This window comes from Colobus angolensis, unplaced genomic scaffold (assembly GCF_000951035.1).
Source record: "Colobus angolensis palliatus isolate OR3802 unplaced genomic scaffold, Cang.pa_1.0 Scaffold663, whole genome shotgun sequence".
NCBI classification, from domain to species: Eukaryota; Metazoa; Chordata; class Mammalia; order Primates; family Cercopithecidae; genus Colobus; species Colobus angolensis.
The window spans coordinates 157,185-181,871 of record NW_012120299.1 but is presented as its reverse complement, the minus strand read 5'-3'; the positions used below and the strand labels follow the sequence as shown (position 1 = coordinate 181,871).

The 24,687-nt window shown below is 56.8% G+C and overlaps 1 protein-coding gene and 1 long non-coding RNA gene across 7 annotated transcripts in view; one reads left to right on the top strand and one right to left on the bottom strand.

The window, feature by feature from the left end:
- LOC105500435 overlaps nucleotides 1-18,553 on the top strand; it is a 66,471-nt gene extending 47,918 nt beyond the window's left edge. Inside the window, exons 4-7 of one of the 2 annotated variants that reach the window (XR_001000027.1) lie at nucleotides 5,610-5,757; nucleotides 15,340-15,512; nucleotides 16,211-16,873; nucleotides 17,406-18,553. This is a non-coding gene — a long non-coding RNA (uncharacterized LOC105500435). Of the gene's footprint in view, nucleotides 1-5,609; nucleotides 5,758-9,007; nucleotides 9,490-15,339; nucleotides 15,513-16,210; nucleotides 16,874-17,405 lie in introns of those variants that run through there. The other variant, XR_001000028.1, reaches the window with a different exon arrangement.
- On the bottom strand, nucleotides 5,390-20,213 carry ADORA2A (adenosine A2a receptor). Of its 5 annotated transcripts, none has more exons than XM_011925939.1 (4): nucleotides 20,051-20,207; nucleotides 14,446-14,640; nucleotides 14,038-14,386; nucleotides 5,390-7,166 (listed from the first exon to the last, which is right to left on the bottom strand). In XM_011925939.1, the coding sequence occupies exons 3-4, from the start codon at nucleotides 14,358-14,360 to the stop codon at nucleotides 6,260-6,262; spliced, it is 1,230 nt and encodes a 409-aa protein (XP_011781329.1). In that variant the 5' UTR covers nucleotides 14,361-14,386; nucleotides 14,446-14,640; nucleotides 20,051-20,207; the 3' UTR covers nucleotides 5,390-6,259. The 5 variants fall into 5 exon arrangements, with proteins under 5 accessions (XP_011781329.1, XP_011781328.1, XP_011781325.1 ...); XM_011925938.1 differs by lacking the exon at nucleotides 20,051-20,207 and adding exons at nucleotides 15,047-15,152; nucleotides 15,406-15,655 and having other exon boundaries at nucleotides 14,038-14,640; XM_011925935.1 differs by having other exon boundaries at nucleotides 14,038-14,640; nucleotides 20,031-20,213.
- Between the last annotated feature and the right edge of the window lie 4,474 nt (nucleotides 20,214-24,687).

Genomic DNA, 24,687 nt, shown 5'->3' with positions numbered 1-24,687 from the left:
TTTCCACTCTCTGATGCCAAGAACACTGGCACTATTGATTGGCTACCCTCTTATTTTTCTGAGCTGAGAATGGATTTATTAGTACAATAATAATGGTTGGCATCATCCTGGGTATTTGTGTTGCATATACCTTCCAAAGCACTGCCACATTTTATTTATTTTTTTGAGACAGAGTTTCGCTCTTGTTGCACAGGCTGGAGTGCAATCTCAGCTCACTGCAACCTCTGCCTCCCGAGCTCAAGAGATTCTCCTGCCTCAGCCTCCCAAGTAGCTGGGATTACAGGCACTCGCCACCATGCCCAGCTAATTGTTTTTTGTATTTTTTAGTAGAGACAGGGTTTCACTACGTTGGCCAGGCTGGTCTTGAACTCCTGACCTCAGGTGATCCATTCACCTTGGCCTCCCAAAGTGCTGGAATTACAGGCATGAGCCACCATGCCCTGCCCACGTTTATTAACTCATTTTATCTAAAAGTAGGTGTGGCAGCTCAGTGACTTGTCCTGTGAAAGAAGTCAATGGCAAGGCCAGGGATTGAAACTGGTGTTTTGACTCCCCATCCAACAGTCGGTGGAACAGGGTGGTGGTTGGAAGGAGCAAGTGGTGGGATTATTTGGCATCTCTGAACGAGGCAGCAGAGAGAATCAAGCTGAAACCCCAAGAGACAGCCTGCAGGATGCCTGGCCGTGGCCCTCCAGTTCCCCTAAAAGTTCTGGAACTGAAAGAACAATTAATTGTGACATTGAACTGGGACTCAATTTTCCTAAGAGAAAACTTGATAATTTCTAAAAGTCTCATCTATCTTTAACAATTCCAGAAATCTCTGAATATAAACCAGGCTCTATCCCCCTCACTCCCCTTTCCAACCTAACTAGAAAATGTGGGTGGGTTGAGAAAGAACAGAAAAGAAAGATCAAAACTGTGACAGCCTTCTGACAACATTTTAACTTGAAAATTGCCTCCAAATGGATGGCATAATTCAGTGTAGGCAGATGAAAATCAGGCGCAGATTTACTCAGCCCCTCCTTGTTCTTATTTCCTGACCAACATGTTGAAGAGATGGGGCCCTGGAGTTGACCGTGGGCCTTTGACAGGCCAGCTTGGCATGGGCCCCTCTGTGAAGCCTATCCTGGCTGCCCGCTAGGGTGTGGCTTTCACCTCCTATGAGAGCCTGTGTGTCCCTCACAGGCTTATTCCCTCCATCAGGCTTATTCTCCCCATCAGGCTTGTTCTCCTTAGTCAGTGGTTAGCTCCCTGCATTCCTGCCCCTGGCTCAGTGTGCATCATCAGGGGCTCATTAAGTGGTTGGGAGAGGGACAGAGAGCCAGGAGATAGGGCTCAGGTCCTAACCAGCACGATCCGAGGGCTTAGCTGGTCGTTAGGTGACAGTCCAGATGGCTAATTTGACAAAGAATCACTCCTCTCCTCCCCAAAACAGAAACACTTCCTTGGACAAGGCAAAGAAGTGTGGATGGGTCCATGCAAAGCCTTCCCCACCTCCCTCAGAGGACCCTGGGTAGGCTACCCCTGTCACCTGCCCAGCCTCATGCTGACTCCCTGGCCTGGCCTTTCTCCTAGGCCAGCCTCCCTCCAAGCCTGACTAATGGGAAGCAGAGGGACTTGTCAGGAAGCTCTGCTAAGCTGCTCTTTCTCCTCTGGAAAAAGGGTTGAACCAGTCTCACAAGGTGCTTCTCATAGCTAGATTCTGTGTTCTGTGTGTCCATCCCCCTCTTTTAATGTTGTGTGAGTCATCTGACATTCTTCTGCCCCCTTCCTTGGCTCTGCAGCCTGACAGGGGCTGTCCTAACAATGACAGTAACTGCTAATGATGAGTGACAGCAGCAATGAGGGGCACCTTGGGAGAGAGGGAGGATGGGTGTGGGGAGGAGGAGAAGGTGGTAACCTTGCACACTGAGCAGTAAGGGTCAGGGAGGGAGCCACTTGCCTCACAGCACACCTGGATCTTCCAACGTTCTGTACCCTCTAAAGTAACTTCTCCCATCAGCAGAGGGGCATTGCCTAGCATGCTCAGAAAACAGTTGTCCGGCACCAGAGCTCAGGGGAGGGTGTCCAACTGGCAAGAGCCCGCAGCAGCAGCCATGCGGGGGAGCAGCACAACATCGCACGACAGCAGCAGCATCCCAGGCACAGAGTGCTGGCCTCACCCACCTTCCCTGCGGCCCCAGGAGCAGGGGCGGGCTGGCAGAGCCCTTCCCACATGCTGAGCAGTTGGATTCCCCTGGCTTCTTGTTTCCCCACCACAGTTGAAAAGACCAGTTTCCCATTTCTGGGATACCGAGTCCCAGAAGATGCAGGGGACATCAGCAGCTCATTTCCTCACAGTACCCAGGTGGCCCCTCTTTCCTGCCCCGCTGTGGTTTGCTGTCCCCTGGTCAGTGCACAGAACTGTGGCCCCTACCCAGCTCCCTGAGCCCCCGGGTGATGCCTCCCAGAGGATAGGGCCTTAATCCAACCCGATTAAGGTAGGGTTTCAGGAGGGGTGGTTAGAGCAGGAGTGTGAAAGGGAGCCCTCCAGCAGGCTTGTTTCTTGTGAGGGCCAGTGATGAGCTGAGACCCAGCTTGAGCCAGACCCCTGGTCTCAGGCCTCCCAGTGGCCTGGCAACACCCACTGTAGAGAGGGGCTGGGGCCATGGAGAACATGGATCTGTGATGGGACCCATATGCGTGGGACAGGCCTGAATGAAGCATGTTATCCATCCCCAGCCCTTTGGGAAGGGCAGGGAGAGGGTGGAGAGGGGCCCTTCGATAGAGCTGCAGGGCTTAGAGCAGCCCAGGCCACAGCTCCTGGCAGCCTGGCCCAGGGCAGTGTGGACCGGGAACATAGCCTGTACCCCATGGCACTGAGCTGTTGCTCATGCCCTTCACCAGTCTTCTCATCTCCCTCATGCTGCTGCTGTGGGCACTTATTCCTGTTGAGGTGGGCTCTGCCCACTAACATGTTTATATGTGCACACATGTATTCTCTTACTGTCTGAGGAATAATGCCTGCATATGTTCAGGTCTGTGCCCATGTGCTTACACTCAGGCCTGCTGAAGGTAGGAACCAACATGGGGTGGGTGCGGACATGGGACCCTAAGCTCCTAAGGACATGAGGAGGCCTGTGCTCTACCACTAGGCAGGAGCTGGCCCTGGGAGGACTAGGACCCATTTGTACCTAGAAGCTTTTGCTGAGCCCCTGGCCCTGTTCTCCCAGCCCCAAAGCCTGCACCCATCTAGTTCAGTACTCAAAGCCTGGTTCCCAAGGTCTCAGAAAAGGCTGGAGACGAGGTTTCATTTTTTCCTACCTTTGTGGTTCTCTTTCTGGCCTCTTCCCACCAATTGCTCATGAGGACTGGCAGCTTCTGTGTTCTTGGTCTTCTCAGGCACACCCCAGCCACTGTTCCACCCTCAGCCCACAGCCAGTGCAGATCCTAGGAGGGAGGAAGCTGGTGTGGACAGGGGGTGGACTCAGTGCATTTGTATCAGTGGCTCCTTATAGGTTGTCCTGGCTGTCCATAAGAACCCCCTAGGGAATTACTTGATCTACCCTGGCCAATTAATCCAGTGTCTCTGGGGCAAGGGACTCAGGCTTTGGTGCTGATTGAAGCTTCCTAGGTATTTCTCCTGTGCAGCCAGTCTAGAGGACCTCTGAGGATATAACAGTGAGATAGCTAAAACAATCCTGTGTTGGTTTTGGGACAGTTTTGCAGGCATCCATATACTAAAAGTGTAAAGAAGTGCAATGGAAAGGGCTGGGTGCGGTGGCTCATGCCTGTAATCCCAGCACTTTGGGAGGCCGAGGCAGGTGGATCATGAGGTCAGGAGTTCGAGACCAGCCTGGCCAACATGGTGAAACCCCGTCTCTACTAAAGACACACAAAAAATTAGCCAGGCATGGTGGCACGTGCCTGTACTCCCAGCTACTCGGGAGGCTGAGGCAGGAGATTCACTTGAACCTGGGAGGCGGAGGTTGCAGTGAGCTGAGATCGTGCCACTGCACTGCACTCCAGCCTGAGCAACAGAGCAAGACCCCGTCTCAAAAAAAAAAGAAGAAGAAGAAGAAGAAAAGAAGGAGGAGGAGGAGGAGGAGGAGGAAGAAGAGAAGAAGAAGAAGAAAAGAAGAAGGAGGAGGAGGAGGAGGAGGAAGAAGAGGAAGAAGAGAAGAAGAAGAAGAGAAGAAGAAGAAGGAGGAGGAGGAGGAGGAGGAGAAGAAGAAGGAGAAGGAGAAGAAGAAGAAGACGAAGGAAAGAAAGAAGAAGAAGAAAGAAGAAGGAAAGGAAGAAAGAAGAAGAAGAAGAAGAAAGAAAGAAGAAAGAAAAGAAGAAGAAGGAGAAGGAGAAAGAAGGAGAAGGAGGAGGAGGAGGAGGAGGAGGATAAGGAGAAGGAGAAGGAGAAGAAGAAAGAAGAAAGAAGAAAGAAGAAAGAAGAAAGAAGAAGAGCAATGGAAAGGAATGAAATTCAGGAAAGTGGTTGTTTCCAGGCCTAGGAGGCAGGGTAATGATGGGCAGGGGTCAAATCCAACATTGTCATGTTTCAGTTCTTAAGCAGAGTGCTAGGGACATGATGTTTTATACTTCTTGGTTTGGTTCAAATAGTTCATCATAAGTTAATGGAAAAAAAGAACATGGATTTTACAGTCAGACAGACCTGGGTTTTAAGTTCACTTCTGCCACTTACTAGCTGTGTGACCTGGAGCAAGCATGTAACCTCTCTGGGCTTGTTAATCATCTGTAAAACAGGGCTCACAGGGCTATGTGAGGATTACCCTTGACATTCTAACACTCCTTCCGGAAACCCAGAGTGAGTGAGACCAAACCGGGACAATCACAGCTCCCCGCCAACCTCAGGCAGGGGCAGGTTGCTAAATGCCTTCCAGGCCTCAAACTTCTCCATCACAGAAAGATGGCACTACCTCCTCAGGCAGGAGGCCCCTGAGGCCGGGGTCAGAGCAAAAACACCCCTTCCTTCTAGGTTTCTTTTGTTAAGAATAGAAGGAGGAGGATTCTAGGGGAAGGCAGTGTAGCCCCTGCCCAGATCTGTTTGCAGATACCTCTGTGACCTCTGCTAAAGGGTAGAGCAGGGCAGGGGTAGCAGGTCACAGTTCCGAGAAGGTAACATACAAAGAGATCTTCCCTTAAAGATGTAGGAAGATAAAGAGGGAGGGAGTTGCTGGGGAAAGCCCCTTCTCCCACAGCCCCTGTGGGCCCTCACAGAAATGCAGGTTGGATTGTGGTGCAGCCAGGCAGCCTGTCCCCTCGAGGACAGGAGCCTGGGGAGGGCCCCCAGGGCAGGCAGGGTGTCTGCACATATGCACACACTCTCTCATACACAACACATGCCTGTATGTGTGCACAGGCCTAGCTATGGAGTAGGAAACGAACTCAGACACCATTCTTATTTGGACAAGCTTAAAACACAATGTGGCTCATTTTTATTTTATCTCAGAAAAAAACATTCCCTTTAGAAGGAAAGGCAGTTAGACAAGGCCTCTCACCGGGTAGCTCTGTGCTACTCAGCACATGCCAGTGGCCTGCCAGCCCCAACCTCTCCCCTGGGGCCTGGGCCCATGCTCTGGCACTGCTCCGTTACAACTCCCTGTCCTTGATCCCAGATTTGTCACTCCGAGAGATGGCCCTGGGACTGAGAAGTGGATGGCAGCCGTGACAACGGGAGAGGACTGCCTGAGGCTCCCGGGCAGAGGCTCTGGTGCCAGCTTAGCAGCAGGACCGACAGCAGACCCAGCAGCCAGGGAGTGAAAGGTAATAAAATAAAAAGGGTTTCCTCACACTTACATTTTTCCTGGAAAAAAGTCAAATGTCACCTCTGGGCCCAGCAGCTCCTGAACCCTAGGAGAGTCTAGGGAGAGTGGTGTGTGGGTGGCAGGAGGCTGTTGGAGCCACTCCCCAGCCTCAGGGCCAAGCCAGTCTGCTGTGCCCAAGCTGCTCTGTGGAGACAAGGTGGTGCTTCCAGATGCTTCTGCAGTGGAGGGCTGGGCCCTGCCCAGTAAAGATGCTGCTGGTGCTGTGGCCCCCACCTGGTGCAAGGCCTCACAGCATGAAACGTCTGCTTCCTCAGACCCCAAGCCCTTCTTGCTGGGCCTCATGCTGCTCCAGCCTGGGGCTCCCTCCTCTCAGTCCAAAGTAGGAACTGGCTGCCCTCAGGGTCTCCTGGTACTCTCTGTCTTCTCCCAACGTGACTGGTCAAGCCAACCAGAAAGATAAAGATTTCCTTCCCTTAGGAAGGGGCAAACTCCATGGATCATCAGGACACTCCTGCTCCATCCTGGGCCAGGGGGTCGTCTAGGCCAGGGGGCTCTGGGCACACTCCCTTGAGCTCATGGCTAAGGAGCTCCACATCTGGGAGGCTCGTGTTCCCCTGGGACTCTTGGGTACTCCCTCCACTCACCAGCCCCAGGGCATAGCCATTGGGCCTCCGCTCAGGGTGGGGAGCGCTGCCATTGGCCCACACTCCCGGCGGGTGGCCGTTGAGACGGAGGCTGACCTGCTCTCCATCACTGCTATGAGCTGCCAAGACCCGGGCACTGGTGCCAGCTGCCTTGAAAGGTTCTTGCTGCCTCAGGACATGGCTACGAATGATCTTGCGGAACGTCTGGCGGAACTCGCGGATACGGTAGGCATAGATGAAGGGATTCACAACCGAATTGGTGTGGGAGAGGACGATGGCCAGGTACATGAGCCAGAGAGGCGCGTGGTTGCAGTCGGGGCAGAAGAAAGTGAAGCAGTTGATGATGTGTAGGGGCAGCCAGCAGAGGGCAAAGAGCCCCACAATGATGGCCAGCGACTTGGCAGCATGAACCTCCTTCTGCAGTGTGGACCGTGCCCGTTCCCCTGGCAGAGGCTGGCTCTCCATCTGCTTCAGCTGTCGTCGCGCCGCCAGGAAGATACGCAAATAGACACCCAGCATGAGCAGCAGGGGCACAAGCACACAGGCAAAGAAGTTGAAGTACACCATGTAGTTCATAGGGACCACATCCTCAAAGAGACAGGCCACCTGGCCCTCCCCGCAGCCCTGGGAGTGGTTCTTGCCCTCCTTTGGCTGACCGCAGTTGTTCCAACCCAGCATGGGAGTCAGGCCGATGGCAAACGACAGCACCCAGCAGATGGCAATGATGCCCTTAGCCCTTGTGCCAGTCACCAAGCCATTGTACCTGGGGAGAAGAGACCAGCATCAGAGATCTGAGAAACCAGGGTTAAGCAGGGCAAGAGTTCAGAACCCCAGAGCAGCACCCTCTTCGCCTTTTCCTGACTATAAGGTCTTGGACCAGTCATTTCCCACCACCTTGCCCCAGCATCCTCTTCTGTTAAGTGGAAGTAATATGCCTTGCCTTTTTCACAGGCCGCTGGGAGGTAACAGGAGAGCAGGCACCCAAGAAATGGAAACCCATGTACAAACGTCCAGATGGTCATTGAGTAGTTTTTGTAGTAGTCCTGGCACTTAGTTTGGTTGGAGGGAATTAACGCATGATTTTTTGAGGGAGAAAACATTATTTTTCTCTAAAGGGAAATGCGTTGTAGCCTTAACCAAGATCAATCACTTCCATGTTGGTCGCAGCCTTAACCAAGATCAGTCACCTCCATGTTGGTTGATCTTGGTTAAGGCTACGACAGGCTTCCCTTTGGAGAGTGGGAAGGGGTCTGGAGGGTGGCCTCACTGGTTAGGGGCAGTACCAGCCAGATCAGACCTGTAGGGGATCTAGGCCTCTTATACTCCATACCCTGTCTTCTCTTCCCCATTTGCCATTTGACTTGGGGTCTCCAGAAGCCCTTGAGAAGAGGCAGCATGGGGGGTAAAAGAGGGGAGGAGGTCCCAGGCCAAAGGAGATGCCATTTCTCCCCTCCAAACCCACCCACAGCCCTCTGGAGAGAAATGAGAGAATTACGTGTTAACATTTACATGGCCATCTTAACATTTGCAAGGAAATACTGAGGTCCAGGGGGACAGTAATCTGCCTGAAATCACTGAGTGAGAGCCAGACAGAAATCCAAGCCTACCGATTCCCAGTCTCATACTCGGGAAATGGCTGGATCTACCAGCCAGGAAGCAGACCTCAGCCCTGTAGGAAAGGTGGCATAGATTTCATAAAAGAATGGACAATAAAAAAAAAAAAAATCTCCCTAATTTAGGAAGGCAACCTTGATGATCACTGAGGGATGACTTCTGTTTAACAGTTTTGATTCTGGCAAGACCAGATTACACTCCCCTCTACCTGGCAGAAACCCTACCCATCTTTCAAGTCCAGGATAGAGATCTCAGAGAAGTTTCCTACCGAAGTGCAGCAGATCCCTACCACATCTGGGCCCCTCGGGGGCAGGGCTTTCCTACATCCATCTCTGCATTGTCAGCTCTGAGACAGGGACACTCAGAAGGTGCAAGAAGGCCGGGCGGGGTGGCTCATGTCTGTAATGCCAGCACTTTGGGAGGCCAAGGCAGGCGGATCACGAGGTCAGGAGATCAAGACCATCCTGGCTAACACGGTGAAACCGCATCTCTACTAAAAATACAAAAAATTAGCTGGACATGGTGGCGGGCACCTGTAGTCCCAGCTACTCGGGAGGCTGAGGCAGGAGAATGGCATGAACCTGGGAGGCAGAGCTTGTAGTGAGCCAAGATTGAGCCACTACATTCCAGCCTGGGCGACAGAGCAAGATTCCGTCTCCAAAAAAAAAAAAAAAAGAAGGTGCAAGGAAAGATGTGCTCTACTTAACTCTGGAGCTGGGAACCTCCACAGAAACCATCTCATCCACGGGTAGTAAACAGGCGCCTACAGGTAGCACACACAGGAGGCAGCTGGTGGGGCGTTTACCTGGTCTTCACCGCCATGCAAAATGCGTGCCTGCTGTTACCAGATCTCAGGTGGGGCTGGGGAGATGGTTTTCTGGGTATAATCTCCCAAGATTTAAATTTTGTTAACTAATTCAAATTACAGAGAAAAAGAGATATCCTGGAGGCTTCTGATCTCTTATGTAGTCCAATCCTCTTGTTTTACAGGTGGGTAAATTGAGGCCCGAGGAGAGAAATGGACTTGCTGTGGACATTCCAAGAGCCCAGAGGCAACTCAGGCCAAGGTGAGTCTGTCTGTTCTGAATTTCTTAGGTCATTTCTGAATCCAGACAGTAACCGGACAAGCCCATTCACAGGAGCTCCTCAGCGCCATTCCATGGGGGCTTGGTTACCTGCAACAGGGCCTCAACAGGAGGGTCATAGACTTGCTCATTGCTTCCAAGCAACAGGGAGCTGGCAGTGCCTTCCCTCCTGTTGGACTCGCAAACATAAAATCTCAGGCTCTCTCTTTGTCACATCTACATTACATAGCACTGACTCCATGCCAGACACCATTCTTAGTGCTTTGCAAACAGTAATTTATATAGTCGTCACTGACTGGGAAGCTATATTAATTCTGACATTATTCCTGAGAAAAGCATATCCCTCCCTGGGTTCCAGCCCTGTAAACAGGAATGTTTTAAAACTTTGTCTCTCTGAGCCTCAGTTTCTTCATTTGTAAAATGGGACCAAGTCCTGGACCTGTCAGCACTCTGCCCTCTAAGGGCAGAATGGAGAATCAGTGGGTGGAAATTACAGGGAGGCAGATTGTGGCTCAGGGTAGGTAAGAGTTTTTCAGCTGAGCTGTTCACAGGAGAGATGGACTGCCTCAGGCAATAGTGAGTTTCCTGTTATTTGAGGCAACAGAGCAGAGCCAAGCAGCCACAGGGGTGTTGCAGAGCTGCCTGGGCCCTGGGCCACCTGCTTTGCTGGTTTTCAAACTGTTATCAGCAGCAAACCTTGTCGCCCACATTCCCAGGCAGTCACAGAGGTGAAGCTGCTGGGGAAGGGAAGGGGCTTATTAAATGTTTATTGAATCAGTGAATTGGTGGGGACAGCAGAGCCAACCCGAAGGCTTCTGGGAACACAGTATGGAAATCCCTGGTCTGTCCAATTGTTTACTTGTACAGAAGAGGGAAACCACAAGGGGAGTCTTCCACTGCACTCTGCAAAGAAAGCCCCATGTGGGGACAGAAACAAAACATACATTAATAGCACCTGACTATATATGCAAAGAATATCTCTGGAAGGATTCTTAACATGGCCTTGCAGGCAGGGAACTGGGGGGTGGGGAACCAGGGGGGTATGGAGGACAACTTTCTACTATACTATACTCTTTTTTTCCTTTTTAATGTTTTAGCGTGGGCAAAACATTACTCATTTTTTTAAAAAAACACAAATAGACTAAGTTTATTCAAAAGAAATCCCCATAGGCTGAGAGCCCTGGACCCTGGTGCCCAGGGGGCGGGGACAGCATCAGGGCCCAAATGGAATCACAGCTGAGCCTCAGCCAGGCCCAGCAGTGTACCCTGGGCTGCATCTGTGACTCACGCACTCACATCTTGCCCTCCTAGACCCCAAACATTGACCTTCCAGCTGGAAGGGATGCCAAGGCCGTCTAGCATGACATGCCGCCACTCTGGGGTGCCCAGGCATGTCAGAGAATGTGGGTCCCAGAGCTGCTGCCCACCCCTTGTGGAGGTGCCCTCTGCAGCCCTGTGTCCCCTGGCTTGCAGGCTGCCCCTTTCTGGGGATCTCCATTACCCACATTGGGGGCTAACCCTATGGTCCAAGAATATGCCCCATGATTCCAGGTAGGGCTTTATGTGCACGTGTCCCACCCTGAAGAGTAGGTGGAGCTTTCCTAAGTTGTCCAAAGGAGTCATTGATCCAAGAACTGAAGAGCCATGGACCAACAGGGGAAACCTCCATTCCTTCCCCTGGTAGGAACAGGCCTGACTTGGCCTCCACCCTTCCTGCCCACTCTGTTCATCTCTCTCTGTCACTTGGCAGCCAGGCCACCCTTCCCTGACCAGTGCTCACATGCTCATTCCTTCCTCAGGGTCTTGTCCCAGGCTTTGCCCCCCACCTGACACACCTGCTGCCACCACACTCATGCTAGTGAGACTCTGCCTGCCCATCCTGCAAGACCCACTGGGTGGCACCTCCTCCAGGGAGCCCTCTCTCCCAATCCTGCCCTCTTAGAAGTCTTAGGACTTCGGGCCTCACCACCAACTGCCACCTACACCTTGGCCTGTTCCTCAGCCAGCGAGAGCATCCACCAAGGGCTGCTGTGAGAGCCAGGGGACAGTGAGGCAAAAGTCCCCTAGGAACTGGGAAAAGCAGCCCGTGTCTCTCGCCCTGAATTCTCTATCCTCTGGGGACACAGAGAGCTACATCACTGCCTCTGGCCTGGAGTCTTTCTCACAGAGTTCCTCGACTAGGCCCTGTGCTAGCCCAACAGGTTCCCTGAACTTGGAAAATAATAGATTTTTCCAAAACTGAATTAAAAAAAAAAAAAAAAAGTTAATGGAGAGTGGGGCAGGCCTGAGGCTAGACCCAGGGCTAGCTGAATGGACCTTCCTGAGTGGAGCAGGAAATGGCATATAGAGGAGGCTGGATTCCCAGCTGAGAAAGGAGGAGGGAGGATCCCGAGCCGGGCTGCAACTCCAGCTCAGGCCAGAGTGTCTCCAAGTTCCCTTCATACCCCACTTGCTCAGGGGAGCCCACATGGACACCTCCACATGCCCAGCGGCCCAGGGGCCTTGAGGAACAGGAAAGCGAAGGGACCTAAGGACCAGGAACAGCCTGAAGGGCCCTGGAGTCCATCCACATCAGGAGACACTCGTATGTCCTTCCCTGCTCTGGCCTGCCCATGAGTTCATGAGTAACAGGAGGGTCAGAACATCCGCCTGGCCACAGTGCAGGCCAAGAGGATGACAGGAGATGCTGAGCTGACATCCTTTGGCAGCTGTAAAGCTCTCTGCCCACAAGGGAGGATGAACGTCATCGTCGTCATCCTCTCCAGGGCCCCCTGCAGAAGAGACCAGTCTAAGCCTTGCAGAGCCTCATGGAGCAGAGTCAAATGGCTCAAGGTCTGGGTGGAACTAAGGTCCAGCTCCAAGAAAGCTGGGATGAGATGGGTAGAGGATAGGGGGCGGCAGGTCCATGGCTCTGAACCCAAAGATCTGAATCCCCACCCTTCCTACCCCGCCAACCCTCCTCAGGGTCCCTGTCACCCCATCCACTCACTGGACCTTCAGAACACCGTTGTGTTCTGAAGGGGCAGAGAGACTTATTCTATTTTATGGATAAGGAAATGGGCCCAGAGAGAGGCAGCTAACTTTCCACAGCCACACAGCACATCTGTCTTACTTCATAGGGAGCCATTCTCTCAACTCTCAGAAAACAGAGGAGGAAAGGGAGAGACAAAAGAGAAAAAAAGTCAAGTTCCTTTAAACTGAGAACAGCAGCCCTGATCACGCCCTCTGAATCAGAGAAAAAATGAGAGCTTGGCCTCTGCTTCCCCACGGAGCATCCCATCAGTGTGCAGACTCAGCTCAGTTCCCTGAAGTCAGCTCCAGTCCTTTGTTCTCTGGCCCACCCGGGCACCTGCAGACAGGGCCCCTTCTGGGCCTCCGTGTTCTGAGCTGCCGCTGAACGAACCTGAACTCTGCTCTGCCCGTTTAAGAGCAATGGATGGAGGCTCCCCAGAGACTGCACTTGGAGTCAGACAACCCCTAATTCCATCCCTGTCAGGGCTGGCCAGGGTCCCTTTCTCCTTTGCCAAGGGTTCTAGACTCTCCTGGGATACAGAGCATCTGATAGGGCAGTGTGAGGTCCAGACTCCTCCTCTTCCCTGAAGCAGCCCAATGCAGCTCCTGCTCCTGCTTAGAGCCCAGGTGACAGGGATGGCCACCTGGTGCAGGCTCCGGGAGACAGGCTGCCCATGACCGCTCCCCAGTGATGAAGTCACAGTGGGGGTCAGGCCACATTTTTTTCCAGGCCTAGCCCCAGCTCCACTACCAACTCGTTGTGTGGCCCAGAAACAGCTGGCTCTCTTCTCTGAGACTCATTTTCCATCCAGAAGATGAGAGGAAATGACCTCTAAGGGCCTCCTGGGTTTGACACTCTAAATTTCCATTTGCTCATTTAGCTGGGTCCTCCTTCCTGCTGGGGCACCCTCAACCTGAGTGGGGCTGCTGTGGCTTCCTCTTTAGACAGGCACCCACCAGTCTCAGATAATTCACGGCAGAGATGGCACACTCTGCTCCCTGACTCTCAAGAGGCACCACCTCAAGCCTCATGCATGGCCTCAGGGCCCACAACCACCCAGGCTGCGGAATCCAGCTCTGTGGTGGTGGGGCCAGGAGGTGGGACAGAAGGCCTCTGAAGTCCCCAAGGGAGGGATGCACTTTCTAGCCTCATCTATGGCCTGGGTAGGTGGAATCCACGCCGAGTAAACTCAGCCTCTGGGAAAATCTTCATTTACACAATACTTGGCTGAAGTCACTTCACAAAAGATTCACCATAAAAATCCCCTCCAACAGCCAGCCCCTGAGCACACTGGCTGCCTCCAAAACCGTGAGTCCTTGGTGACTTGAGGAGCAACAAAAATTTGCATATAGGTCCAAGTGACTCACTGTGGCATTCAGCCAAGTCACTTCCCCTCTCTGGGTCATTTTCCTAATATGCACACTGCAAGGCTGGCCCAAAGGAGCTGGGGGAATGCAGGTGGCGGGCGGCTCCTAGCACTGAGGTCCTGTGGTTTCCCCTGGCTCCCTGCTCCGCCCCAGCATCATGTGGGGAGTTTTGCTCGTGTGTGAGGAATGGCCCAGACACACCCGCTGGCAGCACGTGGGTCACTGGGACCAGAGCTCCCTGCTAAGCCCAATGCCAGACGCTGGCCACACTCATCTGCCAAAAACCAGAGCACAGTTGGCCTCAGGCAGCCTAGGGGAACCCAAGCCTCCTGGGAGGGCCAGGCCACCCTGCGCCCACAGGGATCAGTCAGTTCGGCATGACTGCTGGCCACGTGCTGGCCCTGGGGAGCCCCTGCTGAAGCCGGGCCCCGTCACCAGCTCACCATGCTGACACTGCAGACTAGGCCCTGACCCCAGGCTCACCCTGGCCCCGGGCACAGACCAAAGCCTGGGCACCAACAGCCTTTGCACAGATGTAACCCCGGCCCTGCTCACCGGAGCGGAATGCGGATGGCGATGTAGCGGTCAATGGCGATGGCCAGGAGGCTGAAGATGGAGCTCTGTGTGAGGACCAGGACAAAGCAGGCAATGAAGAGGCAGCCGTGGCAGGCAGCACAGAACCCGGTGCTGATGGTGATGGCAAAGGGGATGGCGAGCACGCCCACTGCGATGTCGGCCGCCGCCAGCGACACCACAAAGTAGTTGGTGACATTCTGTAGGTTGCTGTTGAGCCACACGGCCCAGCACACCAGAACGTTGCCCAGGATGGCCAGCACAGCAATGGCCAGCTCCACCGTGATGTACACCGAGGAGCCCATGATGGGCACGGCCACAGACAGGCAGGCTCAGCACGGACGCGGGCTGGGCCAGCTCACGGTCCATTGCTGCAGCCCAGCCGCCCGCCTGGCTCCCAGCCTGGCCCAGGCAGAGGGGCCCAGGCCCCTAAGCCCCTTCCTCACAGGAGCCAAGTGCAGCCCTGCTGGGGTGCTCTCCAAGGGCTTTTTCACAGAGGACTCTGAGTCTCCTGAAACCAGGTCCTCTCCAGGGGTTCTGGCAGCAGCATCATGGCTCAGCCCAGCTTCAGGGTTCCTGAGGCACCTGCAAAGGGATAGCCGATGAGGAGCTGAACCATCTGCAGAGGGCGGACCCTGCAGAAAGTGCCACCCCTAGCCCCACACCCACCCTGGCCCCCTGAAGACCCTACAGCTTCAGATCCCACCCCACCCACAGGCCAGGTGTTAGCCTGAGGATGGCCCCCAACCCCGCCCAGCCCCATGCCCTGCCCGGTCTGTTGTGGTCATAGCCAGGAGGCGAGAGAGGTGGGAATTTGACCCTCACTTTAGAGGACACCCAGAGAAGTCACTGAGCAAGACTGGTTCCCCTGGTCCAATAGAATTCCCACTAAGACTCTCACGCAAACCCCTCCCAAGGAGGCAGCCCCTTCTCCCAGGCTCTGCAGAACGAGTAGCGCCATGGCCAGGCACCTGCCAGGACTCCAGCTCACCCCAGCACTATCCATGGCTCCCTGCATTCCCTGCTCTGTGCACTGGGGTCACAGTGCTTCCCACTCTGAACTCAGGGCCAAGGATCAGCTGCAGTCTGTTTTTTTCCTGGGGGGGCCAGGAACCTGTTCAAGTCTGTCACGGTGTTGGCCCCCCATGCTCAGCCTCTCAGGCCTCCTATGGCAGCCTGGCCGGTCTCCTGGGTCCTGGATCGCGGCCAGCCCCATGACATTCCCTCCCAGAAAAACCCCTCCCTTCCCAGGCTCTCCCAGTCCCACCCACCTTCTCTCGCCAGGCCAGCTTCTCAGCCCCCTTGGCCCACTCCATCCTGTCAGCTCTCCCAGGAACTACCAGCACCCACCTAAGGGACACCAGCCGCCCTGTGAAAGGACAGGCCAGAGACCCCTGGAGCTCGGATGTGGAAGGATGTGGGGAGCCGCCTGGTCCTGTCTCCCACTGCCGCAGAGGGTAAGCCCTCTCACACTGCGCCCGAACCCACTGCCTCCAGGTGCCCCCACCAATCAGCTGCAGTCAGGGCCGGGGGCGGCGCTGCAGCTGACTGTGAGCTTCCACTCGGAGGGAGCTGCCTCACCTCCCTCCTCCCATACCCTCTCCCCCACCTGCTCGTCTGCCTGGCTGACACCAGGAATGACTAACTGGAGTTTGGTCCCCAGCAGAAAGCAGGTACGGAACCAGGACTCACTGAGGGACTCTGGGCAAGAATGCTTTTCTCTTCTGGGCCTCAGTTTCCTCATTGATACGGTGAGGCAGTTGGACCCCAAATGACCGCTAGGGGCCATGCCAGCTCTCACACATGATTCTATGAGAAGGAAATAAACATTTAAAATGGCTCCCCCAGAGTCAAAATGGAATTAGCTGACATGCCTCAGAAGCAGAAGTCTTGGTTCCCCAGCAGGCCTGAGCCCAGCCCCAATTCCCAGTGTCCCCCTCGAGCCTGTGAATGGTCTGGGTCCAAACGGCCCTCTGTCCATTAAATTGCCCCTCTCCAAGAGCTAAGAGGCCCTCAAATCTACCCCCTCCAGTCTTGAACCCTCATGGGGACCTGTGAGTGTATGGCCAGCCACCACTGCCTGCCTGGGGACAAGAGGTCAGAGTCTGCCTTTCACGTGGACTCAGGCAGCCACCTCATCTCTCTTTTCTTTCAGGACATGAGGGACGGAGCAGGATTGGCAACCTGGAGAGGAAGTCACTCCTGGTCCTGAGCCCTGTTCAAACGGTCAGGCTCCCCTCTACCCCACTGTCCATGTGACAGAGCTCAAACAGACCCCAACTTTCCCTCCAACTCCAGTGCTGTCAGCACCTCATGTGGCTGGAACAGGACTGGCACAGGCTGCAGCCAAACCTGGGACTGGAGGTTCTCCTGCACCCAACAGGCCCTTTTGCCCCTACTAGGAGGCTTGGAATGGAGCATTGACACAGAAGCAGGAGGAGGAAGGAGAGAGCAGAGACCAGAGACCCTGCAAAAATGGAGGGCCTGCAGCAGCTGGAGAGGGCTGAGTCCTCCCAAGCCCCTGCTTTCCATGGGGCACTTGCCAGGCAGCCACTCACAAAGCATGTCGCTGGCAGGGATGCGGCAGACCAGGTCTCCTGGCACCATCTCTGGCCACACTCAAGGAACACAGTTATCCCTGATGCTCCTGGCCTCTCTCCCTGAGCAGTAGTCACCAGGGCCCACCTGACTCATGATAGCCCCTGCCCAATGGGTACAAGTGGAGCTGGTGCTGGGCCTGGGCTGCCTCCCACCCGGGTGCCTGGCCTGTGGTTCCAAGGTGGCCTCCCAGGCCCAGCACCACCAGCAGCAGCAACAGGCCACTGTCCAGTGAGGCCCAGTGGGTCACTGAGGAGCCGCCTCTACCCAGGAATCCTGCCTCCCACCATGGCCCTCTCTAGGGCATCTGCATTGAAGGATGCCACAACCTTCTGCCAATCTGACCATCCCAGGCTAGAAAGCTGATGCAGCTCCAGACCATGCTCCAGATTCAAGGGCCTTGCTGGGGGCAGACAAGGTAGAACATAACATGTCTGCCCAGGTGAGGGAGGACTCCCCAGTCCCACCACTCAGAGCCCTGCTGGTGGGGTCACATCATCGGCACCTGCCGCAGGGGCTGGACTGGTGCCGTGCCAGCCGGGATGCCTGGTTTGGGAGGAGCCTGACTGGGGTCTCTGTTTGGCAAGGCTTCCCTGGCAGCTCTGGGTACCTGCCTGTGTACCCTCGTTCTCAGGGTCTTTGTACCTTCTGGGCTGTGGGTCCCCATGCTAAACAGCACTAGATACTGATAACCTTCTTGACTACACTGAAGCCAACTTCTTGCTGCCCACCAGCCTCAGTGAGGGCAACAGACCCCTCTGCCCTGGCTGGCCTTGCACGGGGCTAAAGACACCCATGGCTTCTGCCGGCAGAGTCCACACAGGCCACCTCACTGCCCGTCCCCTCCCTCGGCCCCTCCTTAAGCACTCCTGCAGGCTTTCCCAGCTGCTGCCAGCACATCCCGGGTGAGGCTTGCCCGGACCCACAGGCAACCTGGGCCCCTGCCAAGCCAGAATCCACTCTCAGCTGTGCCTTTCTCAGCCCTGAGCAAAGCAGATCAGTGGAGTCAGAGGCACCCTCGGGGCAGGCAGGGGAGGAGTGCGTTCCTTGGGGAAAGGCTGGGAACTACCATAGGCTGGCAAATCAGTCCCGGGCCGGGGGCGCCCTGACTTACAGGCTTTGCCTGATTTCTGTGGTGTAAATTCTCCCCTTGTGCCCAGTTTCAAGCTACTAATGTGTCGTGGACCAGAACTGGGGAGCAACAGAGTCAGCTGGCCACGATGCCAGCCACTGCTGAGCTGCCAAACCTTATGCGTCCCAGGAGGCACCTGCCTAGAGGTCACGCACTGCACTGGACCCTCAGACACAGCTTGTGCAGCCTGCTTAGGAGCTTGGGAAATGACTGTCATCTGTGATCTTGCTGGTCCCAGGAAACCCATTTTACAGATGAGGAAACTGAGGCCCAAAGGCGTGATGCGACCTCTCTCAGCCTTACCAAGAGAACTGGAAGGTGGCGTAGGGCTGGGGCTGTACCCACAGACAGCACAGCAGCAGGAAGGCTCCTGGGCCTCCAGCTCCCCTCCCTCAGAAGCCTCCCAGAGTGACAGGAAGGTCGGAGGCCCCAGGGAGGGGATGGGGCCAGGATCTGGCAATTTCCTATCCCTCTCTGTTGGCTCTGTGCATCTAATTAATCCTTCATCATCTGTTGCTAACCAGGAGGGGAAATTAAATACTAATAATGTAATACTTCTCTGTGATTGCCCCTTGTTGGGGACAGATCAGAGGGCAGATGCTGCCCCATATAGACACAGGACACATGCTGTGGAACGTGCATAATGCCTCTTGAAAGAACAACCTTATAGGATTCCACGCGGTCAGACTCAAAACTGCTACTTCTTCCTGCCTTCCTCCTCACCTCCCCCAACCCGGCCACTTTAATTAAAACTCCATTTAATCAAAACCCACACATCTTCTGGCCCACGTCTTCTGGTTCCTTGTATGTCACACTAGCAAGGCCCTTTGTACACATGCCCAGATGGTGGCTGTACCCCCTAGAGCCTGCTGCACAGAGGTGCCCACCGGCTTCTAGGCAGTGCCCTGCACATCTGCTCCTGAGTGCGGCTAAGGGCAATGTACAGGGCACAGTGCAGGGACTCGGACCTGCTCCAGCCATGCCTGGCCTTTTCCTGGGCTTCAGAATCCCAGCCTTAGAACCCTCCTGCTACTTTCCCATAACAAATGTTTACCACCTCCACCAGGCCTGGCAGAACCCCAACTGCTGGGCCACAGGGAGGTGTGCCCCCCACTGCTGTGCCTGGCCCCATTTGGGCCCTGAGCATATGGCAGGGGACCTCAAAGGAGGAAAGGACCCAGGACATTCTTGGGAGACGGCTGCTGACCTGCGGTTTCAGGCACTGCAGGCCACTCCTTGTCTCCACAACCTTGGCTCACCTAAGAGGAGTCGCAAATCAATTTCAAAGCGCAAGAGGTAAATGAAGGCTAAGAAAGGCAAGCAACAGAATAAAAATTATGGAGATGAATTCATTCCAGCAGAAAGGAAGGTAATACAGTAATCTAATAACGGTTTTAGAGACCTTTAGGATGTCCAAAGAGGCAAAGAAAAGAATGGCATCTGTAGACAAGAATGAGAACTTCTGAACTGACTGGCGGAAATGAAACAAGGACAGGTGGATATGAACAAGAAATAATACAAAATCCAGGGACTGAAAAACAGAGGGACTGAAATAAGGCATGTGGTGGGCTTCAGGCACACACATGATGGAAGAGACGACTGGGGATCTGAAGCTAGTACTGAGGAATTCTCACAGAAATGCCATGAAGAGACCTAGTCTAGGAGGAAACGGTTGAGAGGCATGGGGTAGACAGAAGCATCAGCAAGTGGCTTGCGGGAGCTTGGCAGGGGCATGGCAGGTCATGGGCCCCGCTATGACTGGCTTTTCGGGTGGCCCAGGGGGGCCTGGGCATGAACCTCCCACAGCCCAGGACCCCAGGATCCCCAAACCCTCCCCAAAACTCATCAGCACAGGTGCCTTCCTCACTGCCCGGTGGTGACCAGCCACCCAGCATGGGCTCCGCTTCCCTCCTGCCCTCCGGGGCTGCCCGATGGCCCCTACTTTAGGCGCTGGGTGCAGGCTGGGCCCAGGACCCAGAGAGACGCCTGGCATCCCTCCCCCACAGCCCGGGTGCGGCTGTGGCTCTCTGCTCCTGGTGGCAGGATGTGGGCAAGATGGGGCCAAGACCCAGCTCCCTGCAGCTGGAGGCTAAGGCCCTGAGCCTGCCTCAAAGAGCAGCCCCCACATCGCAGCCCTGGGGCCAGTGCTGGGGGCCCCAGCTCCTGCTCCCCACATCCCCATGTGTCCAGGCTAGGGGCCGGGGAGGCCACAGCTCCCCCTCCTCCCCGCCTGGGCGCCACTCACCCCCTCATACGAGGCTTCGCCTGACAGCCCTCCTCCGAGGGGCCACACCCCGCACAAAGGTGCTGGGGGCCCACGCTGTGCTGAAAGCAGCCTGGCTGGGGGCGGCTCCTGCTCCATGTCACAGTCCCTGAGGCCCGGGAGAGCTTCCCCTCTGCACGCGGCTGCTCACATGTACACAGGCTGCGGTGAGCCACATCACGTCACGTGAAGGACTGGCACCTGCACCTCCCTCAAATGGCGGGCAACAGGTACTACGCTGCTGAAGCGGGGACAAGGGAGTGTTTCTAGATGGCCCTGAGGACACAGAGCCCAGTAGTCCTGGGCAGGACCCTGTGGGAGGCTTGAAGGGGCAGTGCTGGGTGCAGGGCCTCAGAATGCCCCAGGGTGGCTGCACTGAGGATGGGAGGGGTGAGGACCGGCTGCTGGGTCCCTGGGCGGGTGTGACAAAGCAGCCCTGGAGGCTGACAGGAGGGCAAGGTGACCAAGCAGAGCCTGGCCACTGCTTCTTCCCCACTGAGCAGCCTCCCCCAGGCTGGCTCAAGGTTTGCAGAGGCCACTGAGGGACCAGAGGCGAGTCCTCCTGTGACACAGGGGCAGACAAACACCAGCCCGGGGCCTCTGGGGAGAAATCTCCTGCCCATACGCCAGAGGAGACACCAAGTGACACCATCAGCCTCCCTCTGCTTGGCCAGCTCCAGCAGCCTCTCCGCCAGGTGACGGCCGATGCCAAAGACCGGGGCTGCAGCGGCACATCCGAGGGGTGGGGCACAGAAGGGCAGCAGCAGCCCCTGCCCAGTGACTCCTGGAACAGGCCTCCCCTGTAGGGGGTGGGGGGTGTGGTGAGAGAATCCCCATGGCAACTCACAGAAGCAGCATCTGGGTGGGACTTGGAGGAGAAGGTGAAGGGAGAGAGGTAGCGAGAGATTCTAGCAGAGAAAATGCCTGCGGAGGCCCGAAGCCAGGGTCCTGCCTTCCCTGGGCTCCCATCGCCCCCTGTGCTGGGATAAGAGGCAGCTGCTCTCCTGCTCCTCCCTCCACCTGATCCTCCCCAGTCCCTGGCCAGATCCGTGAAGTCCAGGCTACAGGGGCCCGGGCCTCCCTCTCTGCCACGAAACTGCCTCTTCCCACCACCCAGAGTCCCAGGCCCTGCGCAGGAGGTGGGCAGTCATGTGGGGGCTCCTCTCTGCACCCCAGCTCCATTCCTGTCCCCATCTGGGCTCCTCTGCTCCTTTCAACCTCTGGACCACCCACCTCCTAGGACCAAGCCCCTCCTGTCAATGGCCCAGACCCTTCTCCTGGGAGCTAGAACCCTCCCTTTCACCAGCTCAGCTCCTGCCTGTGTGGTCTCCTCTCCACAGCATCCTCACCACACACGCCCTAAATCCCCTCAGCCTAAGCTTCCCGCCTTCATCCATCCATCCGTCCGTCCGTCCTTCCTCTGCTCTTCTGCGTGCTCAGGGCCCAGTGTGCGCTGCAATAGACGAGACAGACCCCGCAAACACGGTTGGGAAGGCAATTCTAGCTCATTTGGGGTTAGGTGGCTCGGGAATTAGGTCGGTGAGAGGTAATAAGACCTTCTTTGGGTGTCAGGACACAGCTGAGAGCCACCAGGGGCTGTGGTCCCACACAGCAGGCACTGCCCAGGCCTCACCTGGACTTTGCAGGACGTGATGCCTTCAAGACACATGCTGGCTCCCAGGCCAACTGCCATTCACATGTCCCTCTGCCAACAGCAATCCCTGTGGTGTCCCCTGACCCCCAAGCCTAATACCGTCCCTCCCAGGTTCCCCAGCTCCAGCACACATCCCTAACTGGCCCTGTGGTCTGCCCTAAACCTTCCCCCACTCGCCCCCAAGCCAAGGCCTTTCCACATTAGGCATTGCTAAGATCATCATCCTTGTTCTACAGATGAGATATCAGATTCCAGGGGACAGTGACCTGCCCAGTGAGTGGGTCAAGGAGGCAAGAGCAGAACCCAGACGAGGGCACTGAAATCACCAGTCCATCGGGTTGCCCATGAGGCAGTCATTGCCATTGATGGCCCTCTTCGGTCGCAGACTCCTGGAGGCAGGAAGCAGGGCATATTTGGGGATCTGTACTTCACAGGCCGATACGGGAAGAAGCCCAGCACAGCCCTGAGACCAGCCAGGTCAGCCTGGCCCAAGGCCCACCTCCGGCCAGAGGTGACTGGGCTGTCCCTAGCTTCCTGAGGCAAGGAGCAGGAAAGCTCACAGCTCAGCCAGCTCAGCACTGGGGGAACAGGGGACGCGGATGGAGGAGTAGTGGCTGGGATTTTCCTGAGAAACACTAGGACTATGGAGAGCCTAGGAAACCCCAAAAAGCAAGCGCAGACCAAGGAGGGACTGACACCGTGGCCGTGGACTAGCCTGTGAGGCGCCCCTGCCATGGATCTGCCAGGATGGGGGCTGGGGGATGCTGCCCACAGGGCCTGGCCTTCCGAGCCCCACCCAAGGCCTCCAGGAGCGGCCAAAGCAGGGCCAGTGAGGAAGCCCCACCCAGCAATAGCGTCCCAGGCCCGCGGTGCTCTACAGAACCCTCCACCACGGTCTCCAGGGCTGGGGCACCCCGGGACAGCCCTGGCCCGTCAGGGAGTTTCGGCAGGGTTCCCCGCCAGGGAACCCAGGGGGAGCCGACAACAGAGGCAGAATGGAGGCGACCTGAGCACCTGGCAGGAGAGGAGAGGGCCCTGTTGGGGGCACAGCCCAGGAGAGGAGGTGCCTCAGGATGGGGACGGAGGGCTGGCTTGACCTGCGGCCCACCCTCCAACGAGGGCCACAAACACCTGCTCCTCTTTGCAGGGCCTCGACTCCCCCAGCCTAGGACTCAGCCCTGGGTCTCCCTCTTCCTCCCATGGTACAGTTGGGACAACTAAAGTCTGAGTGCGGGACACAAGGATCTCAGCTCTGCCGGCCCGCGGCGGCCTCCTCAAGCCCTTGGGCCGCCTTGCGCCAAATCCCTCGAGAGCCGCTACCATTCCCGCCATTCCTACCTTCGCTCCGAGCAGCCAGGCAGACAGCCGGGGCCAGTCCGAGGCGCGCGCCCACCCCCGCCGGTCCCCCGTCGTCTCTTGGGTCCCCCAAACCCACTTCCCGCCACCACTGTCCAAGGAATGCGCCCGCGCTCGGCCCAGCTTTCCCGACTCCCCCTTTCTCGGCGCGTCCCGGGCGCTCGGGTGCCTCTGCCCGCGCCGCACCTTCCCGGGGAACCGGTATCCGCCCGGCTCCTTCACCTGGGGATCCTCCCTCGCCCAGGGGTCCGGCTCGCCAGCCCTCAGGAAGCGCCTCTACGCCCCCTGCCCATTCCTGCTGGAGGATCTCCTGGAAGGTTCATGCGACCGCGCGGGGCCGGTCTGCAGCGCATGGACGGACTGACGGACTGACTGACTGACGCTCCCCGCCCGCTACCTGCGGCTCCGCACCCCGCGCCGCGCCGGCCGCCGCACTTGCCTTCCCTCCCCGCCTACCCCCGCGCGCCTTCCGCTGCAGTTTGGGACGGCTCGGAGGGTCTCGCACGCGGCGCAGCAACTGCGCCTGGGGCGTGACTGTGCCTGGGCCCTTCACGGGCCGTGAGGGCGGCCAACGCGGGGCAGGACTCGGACCCCGTGCCGGGGAACTGGTTTCGGGGCGGCGGGAAAGGAACCCTGAGGGGAGCAGAACTCCAGCCTCCCAGTCCTCTCGGCCCTACACCCCCGACGGCCCTACGCCGCCCGGCCGCCAGCCCCGGACCCCCGGCACCCCGCACCCGGCACCCAGGACCCCGCACCCCGGACCTAGCACCCCGGCTGACCTGCGGCTCGCACGCCGGCTCCCGCTGTCTTGGCGGCCGCTGGGTCTCCGGCTCCGGCCGCGTCGCTCACGGGCGCCCCCTGCAGGCAGCTTTGAGACCCGCGCTGCCCCCGCCCCGCCCCGCTGCGCCGAGAAACCAAGGCCGGAAGGGTACTCGAGGCATAGGCTCCCGAAGCCCGCAGGTGATCCTGGAAGGACGAGCCCGCAGGTGTCCCTGTCAGGACGAGGCCGCGACGGGCCTGGACCGCGCCACATCCCCCGCCCGTAGCCTTCCAGCGCGCTTCTCCCGGTCTCGCATCCGTCCGGCCGCCTCCTCAGCGCCACACCCCTCTCCGTTCCAAGAGTCCTCGGGCCTGGGAGTCCCCTTCCCCGCCCCTTGGAGCGCTCCGGGCCCCACCCCCACACTCCCTTTTTTCTTTTCTTTTTTTTATTTTGAGACGGACTCTTGGTCTGTCGCCCAGGCTGGAGTGTAGTGGCGCCATCTCGGCTCACTGCAACCTCTACCTCCCGGGTTCGAACGATTCTCCTGCCTCAGCCTCCCGAGTAGCTGGGATTACAGGCGCCCGCCACCACGCCTGGCTAATTTTTGTATTTTTTAGTAGAGACGGGGTTTCACCATATTGGTCAGGCTGGTCTCGACATCCTGACCTCAGGTGATCCACCCGCCTCGGCCTCCCAAAGTGCGAGGATTACAGGCGTGAGCCACCGGGCCCAGCCTCCCTCTTAAGAAGCCCCCAATGCCAGCCGGGCGCGGTGACTCATGCCTGTAATCCCAGCACTTTGGGAGGCGGAGGTGGGCGGATCACGAGGTCAGGAGACCATCCTGGCTAACAAGGTGAAACCCTGTCTCT